General features: G+C 42.2%; 1 protein-coding gene across 2 annotated transcripts in view; it reads left to right on the top strand.

Annotated features, from left to right (window-relative positions):
• The first annotated feature begins 17,124 nt into the window (after positions 1-17,124).
• LOC311100955 (putative RNA-binding protein Luc7-like 1) overlaps positions 17,125-24,805 on the top strand; it is a 28,775-nt gene continuing 21,094 nt past the window's right edge. Inside the window, exons 1-3 of one of the 2 annotated variants that reach the window (XM_084141938.1) lie at positions 17,181-17,326; positions 18,684-18,754; positions 19,890-19,984. Coding sequence is in view for 1 of the 2 variants with exons in the window: in XM_084141937.1 (XP_083998063.1) it covers positions 17,266-17,326; positions 19,890-19,984 (156 nt within the window). In the remaining variant the exon portion in view is untranslated. Of the gene's footprint in view, positions 17,327-18,683; positions 18,755-19,889; positions 19,985-24,805 lie in introns of both variants that reach the window. The other variant, XM_084141937.1, reaches the window with a different exon arrangement.

The raw sequence follows: 24,805 nt of genomic DNA, 5'->3' as shown, positions 1-24,805 counted from the left end.
ACCTACTGTACTGGAGTGTAGGCCAGAGACCGGGAGAAACTAAATCCTACCTGCCAGCCCCGTTGCTCTGAAAGAAAACAAAATATTTGAGACTATATATAATGACGTTCTACTCAATATACTCTTTAAACTAATTTCCTGTATCCCCTTTTCCCTCATACTATATCTCAGCCTCTCTCTTTCCCTCTGATACTGCCCACACTGTAGCAATACATGCTCCACGGTCTATGTTTCCTAGAAATAATCACACTTTCCTGTTGGATGTTTTCCTATCACATTTAAGGTCTTATTCAACCGGCTGTGTACCATCTTTAATCTTGTAAAAATAGCCTCCTCTCTTCTGTCCCTTCCTGCCGTCCTCTGTACTTGAAATAAATTGCTGCCCTTAGTCAAATCAAATGTATTTGTCACATGCGCCGAATACAACAGGTGTAGACCTTCCCGTAAAATGCTTACTTACAAGCCCTTAACCAACAATGCAGTAAACTAAATAGAGTTAAGAAAATATGTACTAAATAAAATGAAGTTATAAATAAAATAAAAAGTAACACAATAAAATAACAATAACGAGGCTATATACAGGGGGTAATGTGCGGGGGTACAGGTTAGTCGAGGTAATTTGCACATGTAGGTAGGATAAAAGTGACTATGCATAGATAATAAACAGCGAGTAAATAGTCTGGGTGGCCATTTGATTAATTGTTCAGCAGTCTTATGGCTTGGGGGTAGACGCTGTTAAGGAGCCTTTTTGACCTAGACTTGGCGCTCCGGTACTGCTTGCCATGAATCAGAGCAAATAACTACTCTGTCTGTCTTGACCTCCTCCACCCACTGCAAGGCCATCAGCTCCGCCATATATACAGCCAGATTATCAGTAATTTCGTTTCCTGACTGCCACCCCACATTCCTGCACTACAAATACTGACCCAGTACGTCCTGTCCTTGGATCTTTTGAACCATCTGTGTAAATGTCCATAAAATCCTGATACACAGTATCCAGACGTCTCTTAAACAAATCAGATGGATCAACACCCTCCCTATCTTTCTTTAATATCGCCAACACTTCTAGATCAACTACTGGAGGCGGGAGTAGCCATGGTGGATTTACAGGAATAGATAGAGAGCCTGTGACGAGTTTTCCGCTTTTGGAAGTTGAAGGTGAACTTCTTCCTCTTCTTCTATGGTATATTGGCGATCGCACAATTTAATGCGGGATGAAAATAGGATTCACAAAAATTTAACTAAATACCAAAAAAACTACCAAACTACCAATAAATAAATAAAATAAACTAAATCAAACAACCTTTCTGAACAGATCTGATCCCTAAACAGGCTCAAGAGGAACCTGGTAGGGTCAGTCTTCCAGCGCCAGTTCCCCTTGCAAGTCTTCAGATGTAAAATCCTTAAAGTCATCCAATTCGGAATTCCAACTCGGGAACTCGGGCCTCTTTCTAGAGGTCCAACTTTCCGACCTGAAGATCACTGACGTCATGATTTTACCTCTATTTTTCAGAGTTCCCAGTTGTTTTAAACACGGCAATACTGACAAAATAGCCTACATGTCTCGCCGCCCTAACAAAGGGAGTCCTTGCCCACAAAGTGGCACGGCCAGCTGTCTAGCTCCAGCCTATCCTTTCTTTGGATTGGTGTTTACATGTCATTATTGTAATCCTTTTTTGAATATTCGATCTGTACTTTACTTTACTATTTATATGTTTGACAACTTTACTTTTACTCCACCACATTCCTAAAGAAAATAATGTACTTTTTACAGCATACATTTTCATGTACATGTCCACCGGGAGTCCATCGATCCGGAAGACGTTCTGCACCATGAGCTGGGCAGTCTCTTTGGCAGAGGAATGAAATGGGCGGCATTGGAAAACCGGTCCACCACAGTAAGGATGACGGTGTTGCCATCAGACGGGGGGAGACCAGTGACGAAGTCCAGGGATACAGTACCAGTCAAAAGTTTGGACACACCTATTCATTCAAGGGTTTTTCTTTATTTTTATTATTTTCTACATTTTAGAATAATAGTGAAGACATCAAAACTATGAAATAGCACATATGGAATCATGTAGTAACCACTTATTTTTTTAAACAAATCAAAATATATTTTATATTTGAGATTCTTCAAATAGCCATTCTTTGCCTTGATGACAGCTTTGCAAACTCTTGGTATTCTGTCAACCAGCTTCATGAAGTAGTCACCTGGAATGCATTTCAATTAACAGGTGTGCCTTCTTAAAAGTTAATTTGTGGAATTTATTTCCTTCTTAATGTGTTTGAGCCAATCACTTGTGTTGTGACAAGGTACAGTGGGGAAAAAAAGTATTTAGTCAGCCACCAATTGTGCAAGTTCTCCCACTTAAAAAGATGAGAGAGGCCTGTAATTTTCATCATAGGTACACGTCAACTATGACAGACAAAATGAGGGAAAAAAATCCAGAAACTCACATTGTAGGATTTTTAATGAATTTATTTGCAAATTATGGTGGAAAATAAGTATTTGGTCAATAACAAAAGTTTCTCAATACTTTGTTATATACCTTTTGTTGGCAATGACACAGGTCAAACGTTTTCTGTAAGTCTTCACAAGGTTTTCACACACTGTTGCTGGTATTTTGGCCCATTCCTCCATGCAGATCTCCTCTAGAGCAGTGATGCTTTGGGGCTGTCGCTGGGCAACACAGACTTTCAACTCCCTCCAAAAATGTTCTATGGGGTTGAGATCTGGAAACTGGCTAGGCCACTCCAGGACCTTGAAATGCTTCTTACGAAGCCACTCCTTCGTTGCCCAGGCGGTGTGTTTGGGATCATTGTCATGCTGAAAGACCCAGTCACATTTCATCTTCAATGCCCTTGCTGATGGAAGGAGGTTTTCACTCAAAATCTCACGATACATGGCCCCATTCATTCTTTCCTTTACACGGATCAGTCGTCCTGGTCCCTTTGCAGAAAAACAGCCCCAAAGCATGATGTTTCCACCCCCATGCTTCACAGTAGGTATGGTGTTCTTTGGATGCAACTCAGCATTCTTTGTCCTCCAAACACGACGAGTTGAGTTTTTACCAAAAAGTTCTATTTTGGTTTCATCTGACCATATGACATTCTCCCAATCCTCTTCTGGATCATCCAAATGCACTCTAGCAAACTTCAGACAGGCCTGGACATGTACTGGCTTAAGCAGGGGGACACGTCTGGCACTGCAGGATTTGAGTCCCTGGCGGCGTAGTGTGTTACTGATGGTAGGCTTTGTTACTTTGGTCCCAGCTCTCTGCAGGTCATTCACTAGGTCCCCCCGTGTGGTTCTGGGATTTTTGCTCACCGTTCTTGTGATAATTTTGACCCCACGGGGTGAGATCTTGCGTGGAGCCCCAGATCGAGGGAGATTATCAGTGGTCTTGTATGTCTTCCATTTCCTAATAATTGCTCCCACAGTTGATTTCTTCAAACCAAGCTGCTTACCTATTGCAGATTCAGTCTTCCCAGCCTGGTGCAGGTCTACAATTTTGTTTCTGGTGTCCTTTGACAGCTCTTTGGTCTTGGCCATAGTGGAGTTTGGAGTGTGACTGTTTGAGGTTGTGGACAGGTGTCTTTTATACTGATAACAAGTTCAAACAGGTGCCATTAATACAGGTAACAAGTGGAGGACAGAGGAGCCTCTTAAAGAAGAAGTTACAGGTCTGTGAGAGCCAGAAATCTTGCTTGTTTGTAGGTGACCAAATACTTATTTTCCACCATAATTTGCAAATAAATTCATTAAAAATCCTACAATGTGATTTTCTGGAATTCAGGGCATTGTATGCAAAGGCCTATGGGCTTAGATGTCCACTGTATGATATTCATATTTAAAAAAATATATATAGCCTATATAAAGGAAGAGAAGCATAGGCCTAGCCCCAGAGAGATATGCCAGCGGCATGCTACAACACTGACATGCATTTATTTATGTCAGATATCTGCTGCACAGATATAGATGTACAGAAAGAGGTTAATTCATAAATGTTCTATCATAATGGTTTGTAAAAAGATAAGCATTATATTGTTAGATTATAGGAGTAACTTTGGTAGGCCTGAAACATTCTTCCGCACCTCAAGTTCAACTGTTGGAGTCAATTGGAGCACCAGTGCACACTGCCTTCATATCATAGGCTTCAGTAGCTAAAGCTTAATAATAGTGACACCAAACCTTCACAAATGTTTCTAAACTTTAGTAGGGTAATATCAAAAGTAAGTCAAGCCAATTTTTATAGGGAACATACAAGCAGGCTGTTATATTGCGGCAAACATAGTATTACAGTTGGAACTTAATTAACAGAATGAAACAAAACACTTGTGAACTGGTTTAAACCTTCACAAAAGTTTTGAACAGGCTATATTGCAGCATTTACCAACAAAGGCAAGTGCCTACCATACCCAACAAACAACAGAAATAGGTGTCACGATCGTCGAAGGAGGACCAAGGCGCAGCGTGGAAGGTGAACATATTTTATTTAATTAGAGTAATCACCCGAACAAAACAACAAACGATAACGTGAAGACCTTGGTTAACACACATAAACCAACACGGAACAAGATCCCACAAAACACTGTGGCTCAACATAAAAGAGTCCCTAGAGCCAGGGCGTGACAGTACCCCCCCCCCCCCCCCCCCCCCCCCCCCCAAAGGCGCAGACTGTGACCGCGCCTAAACATAACCGAACAGGGGAGGGCTGGGTGGGCATTCCTCCTCGGAGGCGGTTCCGGCTCCGGGCTTGACCACCACCCTCCAACAATCCCCCCGTAGCGCCCCTGGTCCGGTCTGGCCCCGCTGGCTGGAGCGGGATTGGACATCGGTGGAGCGGATTGCTTAGGCTCCGATGTGGAGCAGCTGACCGGTACCTGACCAGGCACCGGTGACCCAGGCACGGGCTGTGCCGGACTGACGACGCGCACCACAGGCTTCGTGCGGGGAGCAGGAACGGGCCGGACCGGGCTGACGACGCGCACCACAGGCTTGGTGCGGGGAGCAGGGACGGGCCGAACCGGGCTGACGAAGCGCACCACAGGCTTGGTGCGGGGAGCAGGAACGGGCCGGACCAGGCTGACGACGCGCACCCCTGGCTTGGTGCGGGGAGCAGGAACGGGCCGGACCGGGCTGACGATGCGCACCACAGGCTTGGTGCGGGGAGCAGGAGTAGGCCAGGCCGGGCTGGCAACGCGCACCATTGGCTTGGTGCGGGGAGCAGGAACAGGCCGGGCCGGGCTGGCAACGCGCACCATTGGCTTGGTGCGGGGAGCAGGAACAGGCCGGGCCGGGCTGGCAACGCGCACCATTGGCTTGGTGCGGGGAGCAGGAACAGGCCGGGCCGGGCTGACGACGCGCACCAATGGCTTGGTGCGGGGAGCAGGAACGGGCCGGACCGGGCTGTGGAGACGGATTGGAGGCCTGGAGCGAAGAGCTGACACAACCCGTCCTGGCTGAATGCCTACCTTCACACACTCTGTGTGAGGCATCAGCACAGGACGTACAGGGCTGTGTGTACGTACTGGCATAACAGCACGTGACACTGGCGCAGGATATCCGGGACCGAGGAGGGGCACTGGCGGCCACGAGCGCTGAGCCGGCACACTCCGTCCTGGCTGCTTGCCCACCTTCGCACGACACGTGCAGGGTGCTCGCACAGGACGTACCGGACCACTCGCGGCACAGTACGCAGCTCCGCATACCTCGGAACCTGCCCAGTCTCACGCTGCCATGCCTGAGTACGGGGAGTTGGCTCTGCTCTACCTCTAGGCTCCGCCAACCTCCCCTCCGGCCCCCCAAACCCGGTGGCCTCCTCTCCTAATCCCCAAACTCGCCCTGTAGCTGCCTGCAGCAGCCCCGTCGTCCATGCAGTGTGCCCCCCCCTAAACATTTCTTGGGGTTGCCTCTTGCGTGTCCGACGTTGACCCGTTTGGCGCCGCTGCTCCTCTCTACGGCGCGCCTCCACCGTCTCTTCCCACGGACGCCGATCCATCCCGGCCTGGATCTCCTCCCAAGTCCAGGACCCTTTCCCGTCCAATATCTCCTCCCATGTCCAGGCTGCCTGCTCCTGGACACGCTGCTTGGTCCTGGTTTGGTGGGATCTTCTGTCACGATCGTCGAAGGAGGACCAAGGCGCAGCGTGGAAGGTGAACATATTTTATTTAATTCGAGTAATCACCCGAACAAAACAACAAACGATAACGTGAAGACCTTGGTTAACACACATAAACCAACACGGAACAAGATCCCACAAAACACTGTGGACAAACAGCCTGTCTAAATATGGTTCCCAATCAGAGACAACCAGCAACAGCTGACACTCGTTGCCTCTGATTGAGAACCACTCTGGCCAACATAGAAACACAAGAACTAGAACGGAAACAAAGAGCACAAAACATAGACTCTACACACCCTGGCTCAACATAAGAGTCCCTAGAGCCAGGGCGTGACAATAGGCTAATGTTAGGCCCTATTTATTTTACAACAGACCTACTTATAACCTCAAACTAAATATGGAGCACACAATTAAAAAGACAGATTACATTTAATTTAGCCAATGAAAAAGTCTCAACAGAATTTAACAAAACAGGTTTTGCATATTTAAAGAACTGGTTTCGATTAATAGTCTTACAATAATAACAATGATATACAATAACAATAATAATGATTTAACAAATTATTATAAATAACTTTAAGTTCCAAAATTGCATCCTACCTGAATAGGGACTGGCACAGTAGCCTACATTCTTCTCATCTTAGTCCACTACAATATAAAAACTTCTATTAAATTCCCCTTGTAGGCGTTTCACTATAGGCATACTCTTTTTCCTCTATCTTTTATTTTACTTAAATGAAAAAGCCCTCCATCTTCCCAATCAACAGTAGCCTAGGCCAAGGCTCCTCTGTTGCTCTCTCTCTCCTCAGCAGCAGGCGCACATGCTCAAGGCTTGAGAGAATGGTGCCGAAGCGTGAATTCAGGGTGTAGGCTATGATAGACAGCCTCTCCTGGACAGTTGGGCCTGGTACAATTTGTTTTATCAGCCAAATGGCGGCAATTACCAGCTAAAGGAAACCCTGGAGCATTTCCCCATCCGTGTTGTTTCCATCAATTGACTTGTTGCAGATACAATTATGTGGGTAAATACATAGTGCAGACAAAAATACCTTTTGAGGTTAAATAAAAAATAAAAGTTAAATGGGTTTCCATCGCATTTTCAACTCTAGGCATACTGATGGTTTTGTCACAAAAAATGTTTCATAGGTATAGCAATGTGCCCACTCCGGTGTTGCAGGTTGGGTATTGGTACGTGCACTCTAGTCAACAGCTTGCAGATATAGTGCAGGTATAAGCTACTACATGATGAGATTATTATGGACAAAAGTACGAGATTATTTTTATTTGTCAAATGCCACCTAAGCATCGATCATCATGTCACCAGAATAAGACCTTCGATATTTATTGAAAGGAGCATCAACCTCATCACTGTGCACGTTCACCACCCTGTGAAGCTCATAATAATGTATTTAAACTGTAGCCTAATAAACTGCATGCTTTCCCATGATGTGGTGGCATTTATTATCAGACGTGTAGGCTACTTTACTTGCATAGAAAGGTTGGATGGAAACCTGATTAATGTCAAGACATTTTGAGGATGCTAGAATTATATTTTGAGGAAGTACACCTGCCTACAGGAAACGTTTGAATTAGCCTAATCAGATTAAAATATTGCAACTGGTTGTGTTTATGCCACATATAAAAAAGTTAAATGATACATATTTTGGCTATACTGAAGCGTTAGGTTCTAGGTGAGCGAGGAATAGGTGCTCGGATTGGAGAAGAGGCAGAGCGTGTGTTAAGCTTTCCTGAATAACTGGGCCTGCCGGGAGCAACAGTATGTGACCACATTATTATAGGAAGACTTGGGAGAATGATGGTCTGCAACAGACAGCGCATTCAGTATCAGAAGTAAAAATACAGCCAGACTGGCCTGCTACTGTGCCTTTCTAGACCTTATAAACTCGAGAGTAGACCCACAACTGATCCAAATCGAATGAAACATTCAAATCACAGGGTTTTTTCACCATTATTCAAATGCAATTGTTTTCACTGCAGCCTACAGCAGGCTAGAATGTTGTACTCAATTGAAAACAATAATGCAATTATTCATTGCATTGTGGTGTTGTAGGCTTGCTTGTTTAGGTAGGATAATTATATTGTCCCTCAACAAGATCAATAGGGAAGATTTTTGAGCTGTGTGCCTCGTCTTCACTGTTCTTTTATGCGCAATGATGCACCTGGCCTCTCCGCAGCCTTTCAGCTATTCATATTTGTTCATGGCGATTCATATAAAAAAATGTATGCAGATTTGAATGTTTTTATGTGTGGCATGATTGCTAGTTAGCCTATTGCAGATCATGCAAGCAGATGAGGAAATGTGGCTAGGATGGAAGAATTTATATAGTAAAACCTGCAAAAGAGTGAATGTAAACCAGGGGGAAATGCACCACCCTCCCCTGTGCCCAATAAAAAAAACACACAATCCTCCCCAAAGCAACAAAAAAAGGTTGACACCCCTCCCCACGTAAATTGCAATCTGTCCCTAACTGGCTAGTTTTGTCTTGTCTCTCCCTGTCTGCCATTAGATATTTCCCGGGGGACAAATCCCAGAACTAATATCCCTACAGGTGTCGGCTACATGTGGACATTGCACAAACATGGCCAGCTTGAGTGTAGATACATTTATTACAAAAACAAAACATTTTGACAAGACAGTATGCCTACACTTTACCTAGCAAATGAAAATAAGTTCTGTGTAGAGTACAACCACAGATAGAACAAGGAACATACAAATCTTTGGTACAACTTCAGCTGTCCCAGAACTAACATGGCATTCTGTTCTATTTCTATAGTGTAAGGATTTGGCTGTCTAACCACACACTGACATACACAGCTCTCTAGGTGAGGTTCTGTCTTCAAGTCTCCAGTGGGTGATGAAGTCCCTTCCATCTATGTAATGTATTACAGGTTATGGACAGCAAGCTGGCTAACATTAGGCGACATCCTACCAAACCTTATCAGGTGCAACGTTAGCTATGCAAGTCTTCCTCTATATGACATTACATCACACATTAGGGAGTATGTTGTATGTTGATTTTTTATTTAACCTTTATTTAACTAGGCAAGTCAGTTAAGAACAAATTCTTATTTACAATGATGATGGGGATTTCCCCAAGGGAAAGTGGCTAGTGCTAAGGCTGAGGGTGGTCAATTTAAGGCTAAAACTGCTTCTCGGTTAGAAATCCCCGATCACCAGTGTTGCCAACTCCTCAGTAAGGAAAGTAGCTATTGGCTGTCCTAAAAGTCGCTGAATGACGTCATCATCTAATTTGCATAATTGGCCATATGCATGTAATTGTGAATAATGTCGTGGGAGAGACAAAAAGTGAGTAAAAAACACCCTAAATATGTTTAGAACTACAAATGAACTTTCTTCTGTCGATTCTTGTTTTTTTTTTATGTCACAATTCCAACCCTCCTCCTTTATCCGGGCTTGGGACCGGCAAAAGTGACCCAAAAGAGACACTCTGGCAGAGTTACTTCATTATTATTATAATTTTTTTTGTAAACTTTTTTTTAGTTTAGTTTTCTTAAGTTTGGTTTGGTTTTTAACCTTATGGTCCACTTAGGAGCCTTCAACAAGTCACAGTAAAACATTAACATTTGTAACCATAACATTTAAAAACATTTGTTGTATACAATCTACATTAACAATCTAAATGGACCAAAAAGAGACAATAGAAAAAACTGTCAATGGCAATGTGAGAAAATGATGGTAACTAGTCTGGCCCTAATTCAGGTGAATTGTTGTTGTTTTTCAGACCCCCCTCAACACACACACAGGCTGTGCTGGCTCACAGAAAGAGTGGGTCATCATCATTTTGGTCAAGGCTCTCTGTGGCAGGTTCAGCAACTGAGGGAGCTGACTTAAATGAGTAAGCAGCTGATGTGCCAAAAAGCTGCAAAACATTATCAGGCAGCTGGTGCTCATAGCAAGCCTCACCAGACAGCTTCAGTCCATATCGAATGTACAGGATGGAGTTAAGGGTCTGCAAGGACATCCAATTTTACCACACTCATCTGGCTGAATACTCTCGACTTCAGCATTTGAATGTGGCAAGGACAACAAAGACACAGCAGCCATGGCAAGTTCTTGAAACGGGGTTGATATCAGCTGCATCCCTGAACTTCCAAATCTCACTACAGAAGCCCAGTGTGTTTTTTGTCTCATTCCATTTACTAAGATGGATGGCAATTTTTTCTATTTCTCCAGGGCTCTTCTTGTGCTTTAGAGTTTCCTCCACATTAAAACTGACATGTACTGCAATGCTTCGATGTTGTCCGGCAGTCTCACCCTCAACTCATTAGTGAGGGAGATGGTGAAGGCTACACACCGCTTTCGGACATTGTTTTCATCCTAATAATAATAATATAATAATATGCCATTTAGCAGACGCTTTTATCCAAAGCGACTTACAGTCATGTGTGCATACATTTTTGTGTATGGGTGGTCCCGGGGATCGAACCCACTACCTTGGCGTTACAAGCGCCATGCTCTACCAGTTGAGCTACAGAGGACCACATCCTCAGGCGCAAGGTGGAGCTCAGCTGCCTTTGACTCAAAAAGGTAACCAAGGTACGGTTTGGGACTGATGTATCCATCTATTGGCCCTTTGAGTACATCAACATTTGCCAGTGGATTCAGCACCATGCTGCTCACAGACTTGATCAGGCTAACCAATGGTCTGATGGTGATGTGGATATACTCGGAATACATATCCCAAAGGAAATAAATGATCTCACTCCAATACATTTTAATAGAAAGTTAGCAAAAATAGATAAGACCTTGCTACCATGGAAAGGTAAATACCTGTCAATTTGTGGAAAAATCACCCTGATTAACTCTTTAGTATTATCCCAGTTTACCTATTTGCTTATGGTCTTGCCTACGCCTAGCGAACAGTTTTTTAAATTATATGAGAAAAAAAGATTCCATTTTATTTGGAACGGCAAGCCAGACAAAATTAAACGGGCCTATTTATATAATTAATTTGAATTCGGAGGACAGAAATTATTAAATATTAAAGCATTAGACCTATCACTAAAAGCTTCAGTCATACAAAAGTTATACTTAAATCCGAACTGGTTCTCTAACAAATTAGTAAGATTATCTCACCCAATGTTCAAGAATGGCCTTTTTCCCTTTATTCAGATTACAACCACTCACTTTAAGTTATTTGAAAAGGAAATAATCTCCCAAATATCACTATTTCTAAAACAAGCCATAGAAAGTCGGTTGCAATTTCAATGTAATCCTCCAGAAACGACAGAACAAATAATGCAACAAATATTGTGGTTAAACTCAAATATACTAATTGACAAAAAACCTTCTTTTTTTTGACAAAATGTTTAAAAAAAGGTATAATCTTCGTAAATGATATCATCGGTAGGACTGGTGGAGTTATGTCGCACATGCAGCTAACAAAAACATATGGAAATGTCTGCTCTACCCAAAATTACAACCAAATAATTGCAGCCTTACCGCAAAAATGGAAGAGGAAAGTGGAAGGGGGAGAAAGTAAGGCATTTGTCTGTCGGCCTTGAATTAAAGAACATAATTGGTTAAGGAAAACTGTGATAAATAAAAAAGTATACCAGTTTCATTTAAGGACCAAGGGATTGACAGCCGTCCCATATAGATTGCAAAATAGTTCGGAAGAGATTTTTGACGTACCGATCCCATGGCATAGTGTTTATGAACTGATACGCAAAACGACACCGGATTCAAAACTTAGAATCTTTCAATTTAAATTATTATATAAAATTCTTGCTACCAATATAATGTTATTTATATGGGGGATACAATCTTCCCAGCTCTGCAGATTTTGCTGCGAAGAGACAGAAGCATTAGATCATTTGTTTTGGTACTGTCCATTTGTAGCTTGTTTTTGGACACAGGTCCAGGAATGGCTAAAGGATTGCAATATTTACCTGGAGCTAACCTTGCAGATAGCATTACTGGGTGATCTGAAAAGTCATAGTCAGTTGATCAATAATATAATAATACTTTTAGCAAAAATGTTTATTTTCAATTAACAATCTGTAGAAACAATGAGAATAGAAAGGTTCAGAACTTTTGTAAAACATCACAGTACAGTTGAAATATATATGGCAAATAGAAATCCTATATGGATGGTGTTAAGAGATAGAGGGGAGGTGTTGAATGGAATTGAAGGATGGGACTAATAACAACTAACAACAAATAATAACAAGATAACTAATAATGTAAGCATACTGTGTCGATAATAAGTATATAGGTTGTAGGTTGGGAGCTTTTGTGAAAGAGCACAGTTAGAAAGATATGGCATATAGAAGCAAACCGGATGGACATCATGAAAATTATCGGAGATGTTGAGAGTAGAAGAAGTTCAGGAGAAAAAACAAACAAAATATAATTATTGTGTAAAATTGACTGTGTCAATAAAATGTAGATAGTAAGTATAAGCTGGAAGTAGAGGCCTAAGCATTGTTGTTCACTAGTTTACTCCAAGTAGGGAAAGGGTGGCAGGGTTGGAAAGTAATAAAGGGGAATATATATTTTTTAAAGGATATGTATGTGTATGTATGTATGTATGTATGTACAGTGAGGGAAAAAAGTATTTGATCCCCTGCTAATTTTGTATGTTTGCCCACTGACAAAGAAATGATCAGTCTATAATTTTTAATGGTAGGTTTATTTGAACAGTGAGAGACAGAATAACAACAAAAAAATCCAGAAAAACACATGTCAAAAATGTTATAAATTGATTTGCATTTTAATGAGGGAAATAAGTATTTGACCCCCTCTCAATCAGAAAGATTTCTGGCTCCCAGGTGTCTTTTATACAGGTAACGAGCTGAGATTAGGAGCACACTCTTAAAGGGAGTGCTCCTAATCTCAGTTTGTTACCTGTATAAAAGACACCTGTCCACAGAAGCAATCAATCAATCAGATTCCAAACTCTCCACCATGGCCAAGACCAAAGAGCTCTCCAAGGATGTCAGGGACAAGATTGTAGACCTACACAAGGCTGGAATGGGCTACAAGACCATCGCCAAGCAGTTTGGTGAGAAGGTGACAACAATTGGTGCGATAATTCGCAAATGGAAGAAACACAAAATAACTGTCAATCTCCCTCGGCCTGGGGCTCCATGCAGGATCTCACCTTGTGGAGTTGCAATGATCATGAGAACGGTGAGGAATCAGCTCAGAACTACACGGGAGGATCTTGTCAATGATCTCAAGGCAGCTGGGACCATAGTCACCAAGAAAACAATTGGTAACACACTACGCCATGAAGGACTGAAATCCTGCAGTGCCCGCAAGGTCCCCCTGCTCAAGAAAGCACATATACAGGCCCGTCTGAAGTTTCCAATGAACATCTGAATGATTCAGAGGAGAACTGGGTGAAAGTGTTGTGGTCAGATGAGACCAAAATCGAGCTCTTTGGCATCAACTCAACTCACCGTGTTTGGAGGAGGAGGAATGCTGCCTATGACCCCAAGAACACCATCCCCACCATCAAACATGGAGGTGGAAACATTATGCTTTGGGGGTGTTTTTCTGCTAAGGGGACAGGACAACTCCACCGCATCAAAGGGACGATGGACGGGGCCATATACCATCAAATCTTGGGTGAGAACCTCCTTCCCTCAGCCAGGCATTGAAAATGGGTCGTGGATGGGTATTCCAGCATGACAATGACCCAAAACACACGGCCAAGGCAACAAAGGAATGGCTCAAGAAGAAGCACATTAAGGTCCTGGAGTGGCCTAGCCAGTCTCCAGAACTTAATCCCATAGAAAATCTGTGGAGGGAGCTGAAGGTTTGAGTTGCCAAACGTCAGGCTCAAAACCTTAATGACTTGGAGAAGATCTGCAAAGAGGAGTGGGACAAAATCCCTCCTGAGATGTGTGCAAACCTGGTGGCCAACTACAAGAAACGTCTGACCTCTGTGATTGCCAACAAGGGTTTTGCCACCAAGTACTAAGGCATGTTTTGCAGAGGGGTCAAATACTTATTTCCCTCATTAAAATGCAATTCAATTTATAACATTTTTGACATGACTAGCTGTCAAGTAGCTTAAGAGGATCTACTTGCTCTCCCTCAAAAGCTGTGATGGCCAACTGTACCTCACCCAGCACTGACTTCAAAAAAGTCAGATACAATATGTTTTGAGGATCACTGTACATGGAGTATAAAACCTCAGCCATGTAGCAGTGTTCACTGGACTTGGTGACTGCGAAATGCAGCCTAAGCTCCTCCCACTGGTCCAAAATGCGTGAAACCGCGGGTTCAATGGAGAGCCAACGTGTGGCACACACCTTGGTTATCTGTATAGGTTTCTCCCCACAGATGATGGTCTCATATATGGCCTTGTAGGCCTCCCTGCGCTTTGGAGACACTGAAAACCAGTTATAAGTATCTCGTACCAAGTACTCCACACTACGGGGGATGGTGTCATTGGAATCATGACTTACAGCAAACTGCAGAGAGTGGCACACACAGCGAATAAGAACCAGATCTTTGAGGACATACTCCTCCTTCAGCACTTTATGGACCCCATTGTTAATCCCCGTCATAACAGAGGCATTGTCAGTCCATATCCCCAGGAGTTTCTCTTTTTTAAGACAACACTTCTCGAGGAAAGCCACAACAGCACGGGCTATAGATTTGGCATCTCCTCCCTCCAACTCAACAAGCCCCAGAAATGTTGATACAATTGTCTGCTTGGTGTCACTAAAGTACCTTATCACAACCCCCAGGTACTTATAAACACTTACATCCGTGGACTAATCAAGGAGGAGGCTGAAACGCTGGTCACCCACATCTGCGACCAACTTTTTCAGAAAGTATGGTGCTAGAACACCATTAATCATTTCTGTGCACTTTGTCCTGTGCATTTTGAAGTGGGTAGCAGCACTGGAGTCTGAGAAAGCAGCTCTACATGCTTCTCCAATGTGATCACATGCCAGCATGGAACAGTGTTCAGCGATAGCTAATGCCATCGTGGCCTCAGACTTTTTTGCAGAGTCAATTTTCTTAACCATAAATGGCAGATTGTTTTGGGTGGAACTGTTATAAGGCTTTGCCTTTTGAGTATGTTTTTGAGTTGTCATTTGTTTCTTTACATCACTAAGTTTGGCGTAGAAATCAGCCTTACAATACAGGCAGTATGCCTGTGTATCATCTCCAATAAACGGCTTCAACCAGCCTTTGAATTCAGGGTTTGATTCCCACTCCTTTCTGTATTTTTGAGTGTACAGTTTAGACTGAGACATGATGAGCTAGCCAGCTAGATGTTTAGCTTATGTCACAGAGAGGCACACACACAGTGGACGAGGTGAGTAAGTGACTGAGGCTATGTGAGTCAAATGCAGTGATTTATTTTTGTGCAGTGATTTATTTTAGACAAAGAACATTTTACATTTACATCCCGCCCTTAATGTAAGCCAGGGCGGGATCAGCCAGCGGCTGACAACTGGGAACTCTGAAAAAAACTAGGTAAATCATGATGTCAAGTGATCTTCAGGTCAGGAAATCCGATTTGTAATTCCGAGTTGGATGACCGTTCAAAAAAAGAGTAATCCCAGGCAGAGCTAGTGTTTTTTTCTTCAGATTTCACAGTTGTTTTGAATGCACTGAAATCGGAAGTTGGTGATTTCCGAGTTCCCAGTTGTTTCGAATCGAGAACCACAGTATGAGTCATAATACCCACAAAGCCTAGCGGTCAAAAAGGAAATGGTTCCAATTTCTTTAAATTGTCTAGAGCAAGTTTTAAATTGACATAATACCTGTTAGCAAAGGTGTCCACTAGAGAGTATGTGCTGGAGCTTGAAGGGATTTGTAGTCTTGCATGATGTCTACTTTGGTTCTAATTAGCATTTTCGAATCTGAGAGTAAATAGAGCCACATATATTGATAAATGTCACCTTGTCCGAGAGAGATTTACATGGTTATCGAAACATCATGTCAGGGTAAGCCTACACGAAACACAGACCTTATTTTAAGTGTTTTAAAATTTCCCAATGGTAAAAAACGATTGGGACCATTTCCCTGTTTGACCTCTAGATTTTATGGGTATTATGACACCTCCACTGTGGGGCGTTCAACTATGAACTCGTAAATCTCCGAATTCCGACCTCAGTGCGTTCATAACATCTGGGAACTTGGAAAAAACAAGCTCCGACTAAAAAAAATATATTTGAACGGTCATCCAACTCTGAATTCCAACTCGGGACACTTTCTAGAGCTCAACTTTCCAACCTGAAGATCACTGACGTCATGATTTGACCTCGTATTTTTCCGACTTCCCAGTTGTTTTGAACGCGGCATTGAAAGTGCCATCTATGCTGCATTCCATGCAGTTTGAGCTACTCCAGGAAGTGGCGTTGCAGGCTAGCTCAGTGCTGCCCCCTCTCATTGAGTAACTCAAATTGAAAGCCGACCGGGGTACTGCATGCTGCCATTAGCAACTAAATTATCCTTATAACTTCTTCTGTGTGCAATTGTAAAATAATCGGTTAAAGGACAATACATGTATTAGAAGAAATTATTGGTACCAAGATTGTCTTCGAAACATTGTTTTATTTATACGAAGATTGACCACGAAGATTGTCATTTTTCCATTCACTATATAATAGGGGATCCTGTTTTCTGCTGACAAAGCCTGCAGTACCGCGATCAGCCTTGAATTTCCGTGACTTCAATGAGAGGTGGCAGCACTGAGCTATACTATGGGGGGCAGTCGTTCTCCCCTTGCGGGAAGGAAGACGACAAGCTTAGGTCTAAAATAAGCCCATAGAAACGCATTAATCTTATTTTGGACAGATTTTGGCGAGAGTGAAACCTCTCGCTTCGCTTCTTCCTCTCTGGTTAGGATACGTGAAATGAGCTAATTTGCGTTCAAGTGGCTGTGATTGGTTAGTTCTCTTACCAACCACCACTCCAATTGGCCAATTCTAGCATATGGGCGTGTTTTCAATAATAGAAGGTGTCGTCATTTCCTCAATTGCGAAAGAAGGGCCTGGCGAGATCGTTGAAGAAGCCTGTCCAAAGAGTAAACATATTTCATCAATAATATAGGATACGCCTCAATAGACAGTGTTATCGTATTTGTTGTGGGGAGAAGCTTTAAACAATTTACCCACAGCAATGTCGGCCCAAGCTCAAATGAGAGCTTTGCTCGATCAACTAATGGGGACTGCGAGGGATGGTGAGTAGCGAAAAGGCGGTGGCTAGCTTGTTAGCGTGCTAGCTAAAAGATGGAGCCAGTGGCTTGCAGTTAGCCTAGCGAACTAGTTTTTGTGGCGTGTGTCAGATGGCCATACCTTTAATGAATGGCGTACAAGAGGACGTCTGTGTGATATAAAAGGAGCGCATTCATGATTTGGACCCGGCCTAGTTGTTGTTTCACGATTTAATGTTTGTATCCATAGCTAATGACGTCCATTTCGCCATTAATTGTTGATAGACCAGCCGTCTAGATCAGTGATTCTCAACTATAGGGCCCCTGGGTGCTTCAGAGTTTTCAAGAGGTCCCTGAAAAATCTGGGATAAAACTCATGTTATAGCTACAAACTTAAGAATGTTAAGTTCTTGCAACAACTTGCCATGTAACTCTGTTTTTAGAACATTGTGGGTATATATATTTTTTTGACTTGAGATACTATTACAATGTTATATGCATGTTTAAAAATAGAAAAGTATATTTCTATGTAAGTATTAAGCAGTTTGTTGTGCTATGAGGTGTAATGGATGATGATAAACAGGTATCAAAACTGTCAAGCAAATTTACTTTCAAAGATGAGACCACCTAATACCCCCATCAACAAGGTTATACACACAACCCATAATGACAGAGGCAAATGCATCATCCTAAAATGCTTGCAGCGCTACCTCCACAACAATGCCTGCGAAAGTGGGTTAAAATGGCTAATAATCTAAAGCAGAAAACAATGTTTAACAATAAGACATGATCACTGGAAGTAACAATCAAAAATATGAAGTAGCTCTAACGAATAATAACAGTTTTGGAATTGATCACATTTTTTAGATGCTGGACTTAATATAATGTGTTTGAAACACCAAAGGTTAAGTATATATATTATACATAAGAATACCTCATGTTGGAAATACTAGAAAAGCTGATGCAAATAGTAAACTCATTTTTAAAAAGTAGAACTAGCACAATATTTTTTACAGTGTTGAGAGTCTGCATGTCATTGACAGGAGGTTAAAACAGTTAGTCATACAGTGCACAGTATCTACTATATTGTGTAGCATTTGTACAAGCACCACTTCTATAGTAAATGACGTATCTGGCTACAAGGATACAAACATTAAAAATATAACAGCCGCCATTTAGTAAGGTTGTAATGTCTACAATGGTAACATATAGAGTCGGATAAGCTGACTTCAATCCATGGTTCGTCTTTGGGCTTAATCAGACTAACAAAGTGAGTTTGTGTCGAGTGAGGTTGTGTGTGAGTGTTGAGATGAATTCAAATTTTTCCCGTACATATGTTGCATACAAATTGAACAATTGTGGCCCCTTTATTTTATTCATAAAGGTTCAGTGTATCTTTGCCAGCCTACATCAATCTGCAAAGGAGTTGCAGAAAAGCCTCATGTTCATCGAGCCGTGAGTCACATGATTTTTAAAGCTGTTATGAATAATAGTAATCCAAACAATTGTTTGCTTTCCGGAAGTTGTTGTACTTTTTTTTAGCATCACAACAAAGGACATTAAAATCTTCAATGACTCTTTGAATTACAATTTGGAAGTAGTACATGCAGCTTGAACTAAGACATTGTCTGGTTGCACTGAAAGCCAAGGAGCTTTAGACGTCTATTGTCAAGCAAGACGTCTATTGTCAAGCAATACAATCTGACTTGTGTATCATTCATATCAACTTCCTTACTACAGGTATGGGCAAGAAAACAGTTCCCATTTTATACTTTTCTACAGTGGGTTTAAAATTCTGCAGCTGAGGTCTTGAAGATGCAGATGGGTACAGTATATGTTGCAGCTCGCAGTGTGTATAAAACTAACATTTTTTTTCTTGGTTTTATTTTCATTTTCTATGTTCCATTTGTGTCAGGGACTTGCTTGGCGCCACCTATAGGCCAAGCCTAAATCTTTTTTTAATGGCCTTTTCTTTTGTTGGAGTTAGTGTGTCAGCTAGATCTCCTCCTAACAGCTGTTAGAGTGACACATGTAGCCCAGTTACGCTGAGTGACAATCTCATGAGACCAAGGTAGCCTGATGAACACCCATACAGTAACCATAAGAACACCCATACAGTAGGCTTACTACCATGTTGTGATTCTATAGGGCAATATTCTTTAGTTGAACAGGTGCTTTCAGAAAGACATAATGAAAGTGGAAAGTCAGTCTCAGTCTTAGCGAAACGTAGGCCTATATTATTACATGATTCATGTAGTATCGAGGCTCTGGTAAGGTAAGCCTCTAAGTCACGGCAGAAAATACATCAAGCCATCAGGGACACGCCACTCAGGTCCCAATGCAGGCCCCAAGTGGATGTCGTGAATACTGTCCAAAGGCACACATTCTGCCAGTACCATACATTGTAGCTCAATATATCTGTTCATTTCATCCCAATAAGGAGAATCCCAAGATGCAATTGTACAAATTGTCAAATCTATGCCCCTTTACCCTAATATGGGCACACATAGTTATGCTAAAGCATTGGATACCTCGCTCTAGTGGACGAGTATGTGAGGTCTTTCTGACTGTTGGTTTTGTACTGTTTCAGGGGATGAGACGCGGCAGAGGGTCAAATTCACTGATGAGCGGGTCTGCAAAAGCCATCTCCTGAACTGCTGTCCCCACGACATCCTCTCCGGAACTGTAAGCAGACTAAGCACTCTCTTCTTCCATTGTGTCCCCTCCAGGCAGGGACGGCGAAATTTGTTTTTTGAAAGGGGGTGTGGGGAATACGTATTTTTTTTAAAGCCTCATTTAGATATTCTTCTGCTCTAAATTTCTGACATTTGGTAGGCTATTTGTTAGTCAACTTGTCTTGTTGCTCTAGAATACTAAACAAAGCCTTGCTCACCAGAAGAATGTCCTACATCGATAAAATGAAAGAATGCATTATCAATAATCTAGTTGACGTTGGTAAAGTTTTCTCTTACATTTCTGCTTCTCTCGTGGAGCGAGGACATTTAGGGACCGGGGAGATTAAAAAGCTGAAATGTCTTGAGTCAATACGTTTTCAACCCCTTTATTATGGCAAGCCTAAATAAGTTCAGGAGTAAACATGTGCTTAACAAGTCATACAATAAGGTGCATGGACTCATTCTGTGTGCAATAATAGTGTTTAACATGACTTTGAATGACTACCTCATCTCTGTACCCCACACATACAATTATCTGTAAGGTCCCTCAGTCGAGGAGTGAATGTCAAACACAGATTAAACCATAAAGACCAGGGAAGTTTTCCAATTCCTCACAAAGAAGGACACCTATTGGTAGATAAGCAGACATTGAATATCCCTTTGAGCATGGTGAAGTTATTAATTACACTTTGGAGTGTGTATCAATACACCCAGTCACCACAAAGATACAGGAAGGAAACTGCTCAGGGATTTCACCATGAGGCCAATGGTGACTTTAAAACAGTTAGTTTATTTGGCTGTGATAGGAGAACACTGAGGATGGATCAACAACATTGTAGTTACTCCACAATACTAACCTAAATGACAGAGTGAAAAGAAGGAAGTCTGTACAGAATAAAAATATTCCAAAACATGCATCCTGTTTGCAGTAAGGCACTAAGGTAAAACTGCCCAAAAAATTGCGAAGAAATTAGGGCTGACCCCAATTAGTCTACTGGTTGATTGTTTGGTCGATAGGCTGTTGGTCAACCAATATTTTTTTAGTCGAAGCAGTAGCAAATATATGTAACTCTATACGCCCATCTCAGTGAACTAATCCATTGTGGAGGCCTAGACTAAAAGCCAATTTATGCTTGATCTGAAAATGTTGTCAGAGGCTCCATATGGAGGGTGTGATGCAATTGCGGCGCCTCCAGAGGCACGCAGAGGCCATATCGAGCTCAGTACCGCATCGCCATGCGCCTCTCAAATGTTGTAATAATGCGGAGGGCTCTGTATAGCTCCGCATTGACATGATTGGTTGACGGTAGGTGGGGTTGGTACATCCTGTATAAACACAAACTCACTTTTACATAAGTATTCAGATGCTTTACTCCAATCAAGCTGTAGAAACATCAAGGATGATCAATGGAGGCAGGATGCACCTGAGCTCAATTTCGAGTCTCATAGCGAAGGGGCTAAATACTTATGTAAGGTATTTCTGTTTATTTTTGATAAATGTGCAACAATGTCAAACTGTTTTCGCTTTGTCATTATGGGGTATTGTGTGTATATTTATGAGATAAAAAAATATATATATTTTAGAATAAGGCTGTAACGTAACAAAATTGGAAAAAGGGAAGGGGTCTGAATACTTTCCGAATGCACTGTATATCACCAGTAATACATTTACTGTTAATTCTTATAATTTCTAATCAACAATGTTTGTTTGGTTATGGTAATTTCAAATCAAATTGTATTTGTTACGTGCCGAATACAACCTTACCATGGAATGCTTACTTACAAGCCCTTAACCAACAATGCAGTTCAAGAAATAGAGTAAAGAAAATAAAAAGTAACACAATAACGAGGCTATATACAGGGGGTACCGGTACCGAGTCAATGTGAGGGGGTACAGGATAGTCGAGGTAATTTGTACATGTAGGTAGGAGTAAAGTGACTATGCATAGAAATAAACAGCGAGTAAATAGTCCGGGTGGCCATTTTATTAATTGTTCAGCAGTCTTATGGCTTGGGGGTAGAAGCTGTTAAGGAGCCTTTTGGACCTAGACTTGGCGCTCCGGTACCGATTGCCGTGCGGTAGCAGAGAGAAGTCTATGACTTGGGTGACTGGAGTCTTTGACAATTCTTTGGGCCTTCCTCTGTTAATGCGTTCATGTGTGTATATATTATTATTCCAGTCTTACCATTGTTTGCAGAGTGCACAACCTATGCTACACTTGTGAGAAACAAGTTTTGGTTTATTTCATTCCATTTATGAGTTTTGTCAATTCAGTTTAGTCATTGACAGGAGCTCTCCAAACAAAATACAATGTTGATTACGCATAGAAGTATATAGGCCTATAGGCTACCTGGCCTGCGCACAAATTTGGGGATCTGATAGTATTTCTGATTGGCTTAACGCACCACCACTAATGATCTGTGGAGCTTCTCAAAGTAATGTTTTCTTCACCTCAAACAGCAAGCAAACAAAGTCTGTTTTAACATCTATTGAGAATGACAATAGTTCCTCAATGTAGGCTATTTGAAAAATCTTTCCCGCTCTCTCCTTTTCAATAACCACTCAGCATGAAAGGTAAAAATGTAATGTTCTGATCCAGTGGAAATGTCATAAAATAGGCCTACCTGATTACTTCTTGTCAGTGCTTGACTTGGACTGAAATAGGTTCCAGTACTCATTTTGGGTACCGGTACTGTTTTATAGTTAGGTGCAGGAGCTCCACAATTCTTTTGAGCTAATATGCTATAAGAGGAACAGGAGCTCAAGTAGTAGAACATTTGAGGTGCCGGTATTTGGCTCCGGTGAGCTCCTGCCCAAGTCAAGCACTGCTTCTTATCCCTTACACAAATGGCCTACAGCTGTGTCTGTCCTGAGCTCACTGGCTCTGGAGAATCTGAGGGCCCAGAATATTTTATACAATGTTGCAAGTTCGCTAGCACAAGCTTCAGGCCGGACCCAAGTTAATAGTTGTTTCAAGTTCGTTGCAGATAGGCCATTTGTAGCCAATGTGATTTATTGGATTATTTTTTTATCCTGATATTTTCTACCTGCAGGCTGCAATGTTTTTATCTGTTGGCTTTATGTAGGCTATTTTTACATACAGTGCATTCGGAAAGTATTCAGACCCCTTGGCTTTTTCCAAATTTTGTTACATTACAGCCTTATTCTAAAATTGATAAAATATAACATTTTCCTCATCAATCTACACACAATACCCCATAATGGCAAAGCAAAAACTGTTTTTTAGAAATGTTTGCAAATGTATTAAAAATAAAAACCAGAAATATAACATTTACATAAATATTCAGACCCTTTACTTTGTTGAAGCACCTTTGGCAGTGATTACAGCCTCGAGTCTTCTTGGGTATGACGCTACAAGCTTGGCACACCTGTATGTGGGGAGTTTCTCCCATTCTTCTCTGCAGATCCTCTCAAGCTCTGTCAGGCTGGATGGGGAGCGTCGCTGCACAGCTATTTTCAGGTCTCTACAGAGATGTTAGATCGAGTTCAAGTCCGGGCTCTGGCTGGGCCACTCAAGGACATTCAGAGACTTGTGTGCTTAGGGTTGTTGTCCTGTTGGAAGGTGAACCTTTGCCCCAGTCTGAGGTCCTGAGGGTTCTGGAACAGGTTTTCATCAAGGATCTCTCTGTACTTTGCTCCGTTCATCTTTCCCTCGATCCTGACTAGTCTCCCAGTCCCTGCCGATGAAAAACATCCCCACAGCATGTATGCTGCCACCACCATGCTTCACCGTAGGGATGGTGCCAGGTTTCCTCCAGATGTGACGCTTGGCGTTCAAGCCAAAGAGTTCAATCTTGGTTTCATCAGACCAGAGAATCTTGTTTCTCATAGTCAGAGTCCTTTAGGTGCCTTTTGGCAAACTCCAAGCAGGCTGTCATGTGCGTTTTACTGAGGAGTGGCTTCTGTCTAGCAACTCTACCATAAAGGCCTGATTGGTGGAGTGCTGCAGAGATGGTTGTTCTTCTGGAAGGTTCTCCCATCTCCACAGAGGAACTCTGGAGCTCTGTCAGAGTGACCATCGGGTTCTTGGTCACCTCCCTGACCAAGGCCCTTCTCCCCCGATTGCTCAGTTTGGCCGGGCAGCCAGCTCTAGGAAGAGTGGTGGTTCCAAATGAGACCACTGTGTTCTTGGGGACCTTGAATGCTGCAGAAATGTTTTGGTACCCCTCCCCAGATCTGTGCCTTGACACAATCCTGTCTCGGAGCTCTACGGACCATTCCTTCGACCTCATGGCTTTGTCTTTGCTCTGACATGCACTGTCAACTGCGGGGCCTTATCTAGACAGGTGTGTGCCTTTCCAAATCATGTCCAATCAATTGAATTTACCACAGGTAGACTCCAATGAAGTTGTAGAAACATCTCAAGGATGATTAATGGAAATAGGATGCACCTGAGCTCAATTTTGAGTCTCATAGCAAAAGATCTGTCATACCCAAGAAGACTCGAGGCTGTAATCCCTGCCAAAGGTGCTTCAACAAAGTACTGAGTAAAGGGTCTGAATACTTAGGCAAATGTGATATTTCAGGCTGTAACGTAGCAAAATGTGGAAAAAGTCAAGGGGTCTGATTACTTTTGGAATGCACTGTATTTGAGAAAATACACATTGGCTACATCATGTTATGGGTATGCTTGTCATTGTCAAGGACTAGGGAGTTTTTAGAATAAAAATAAATGGAATAGAGCTAAGCGAAGGCAAAATCCTAGAGGAAAACCTGGTTCAGTCTGCTTTCCAACAGACACAGGGAAACATTCACCTTTCACCAGGACAATAACCTAAAACACTAGGCCAAATATGCACTGGAGTTGCT

Source organism: Coregonus lavaretus (genome assembly GCF_964263955.1).
Source record: "Coregonus lavaretus genome assembly, chromosome: 25".
NCBI lineage: Eukaryota > Metazoa > Chordata > Actinopteri > Salmoniformes > Salmonidae > Coregonus > Coregonus lavaretus.
Note: the sequence above shows the minus strand (reverse complement) of the source record. Positions and strands in the feature narration are given on the sequence as shown.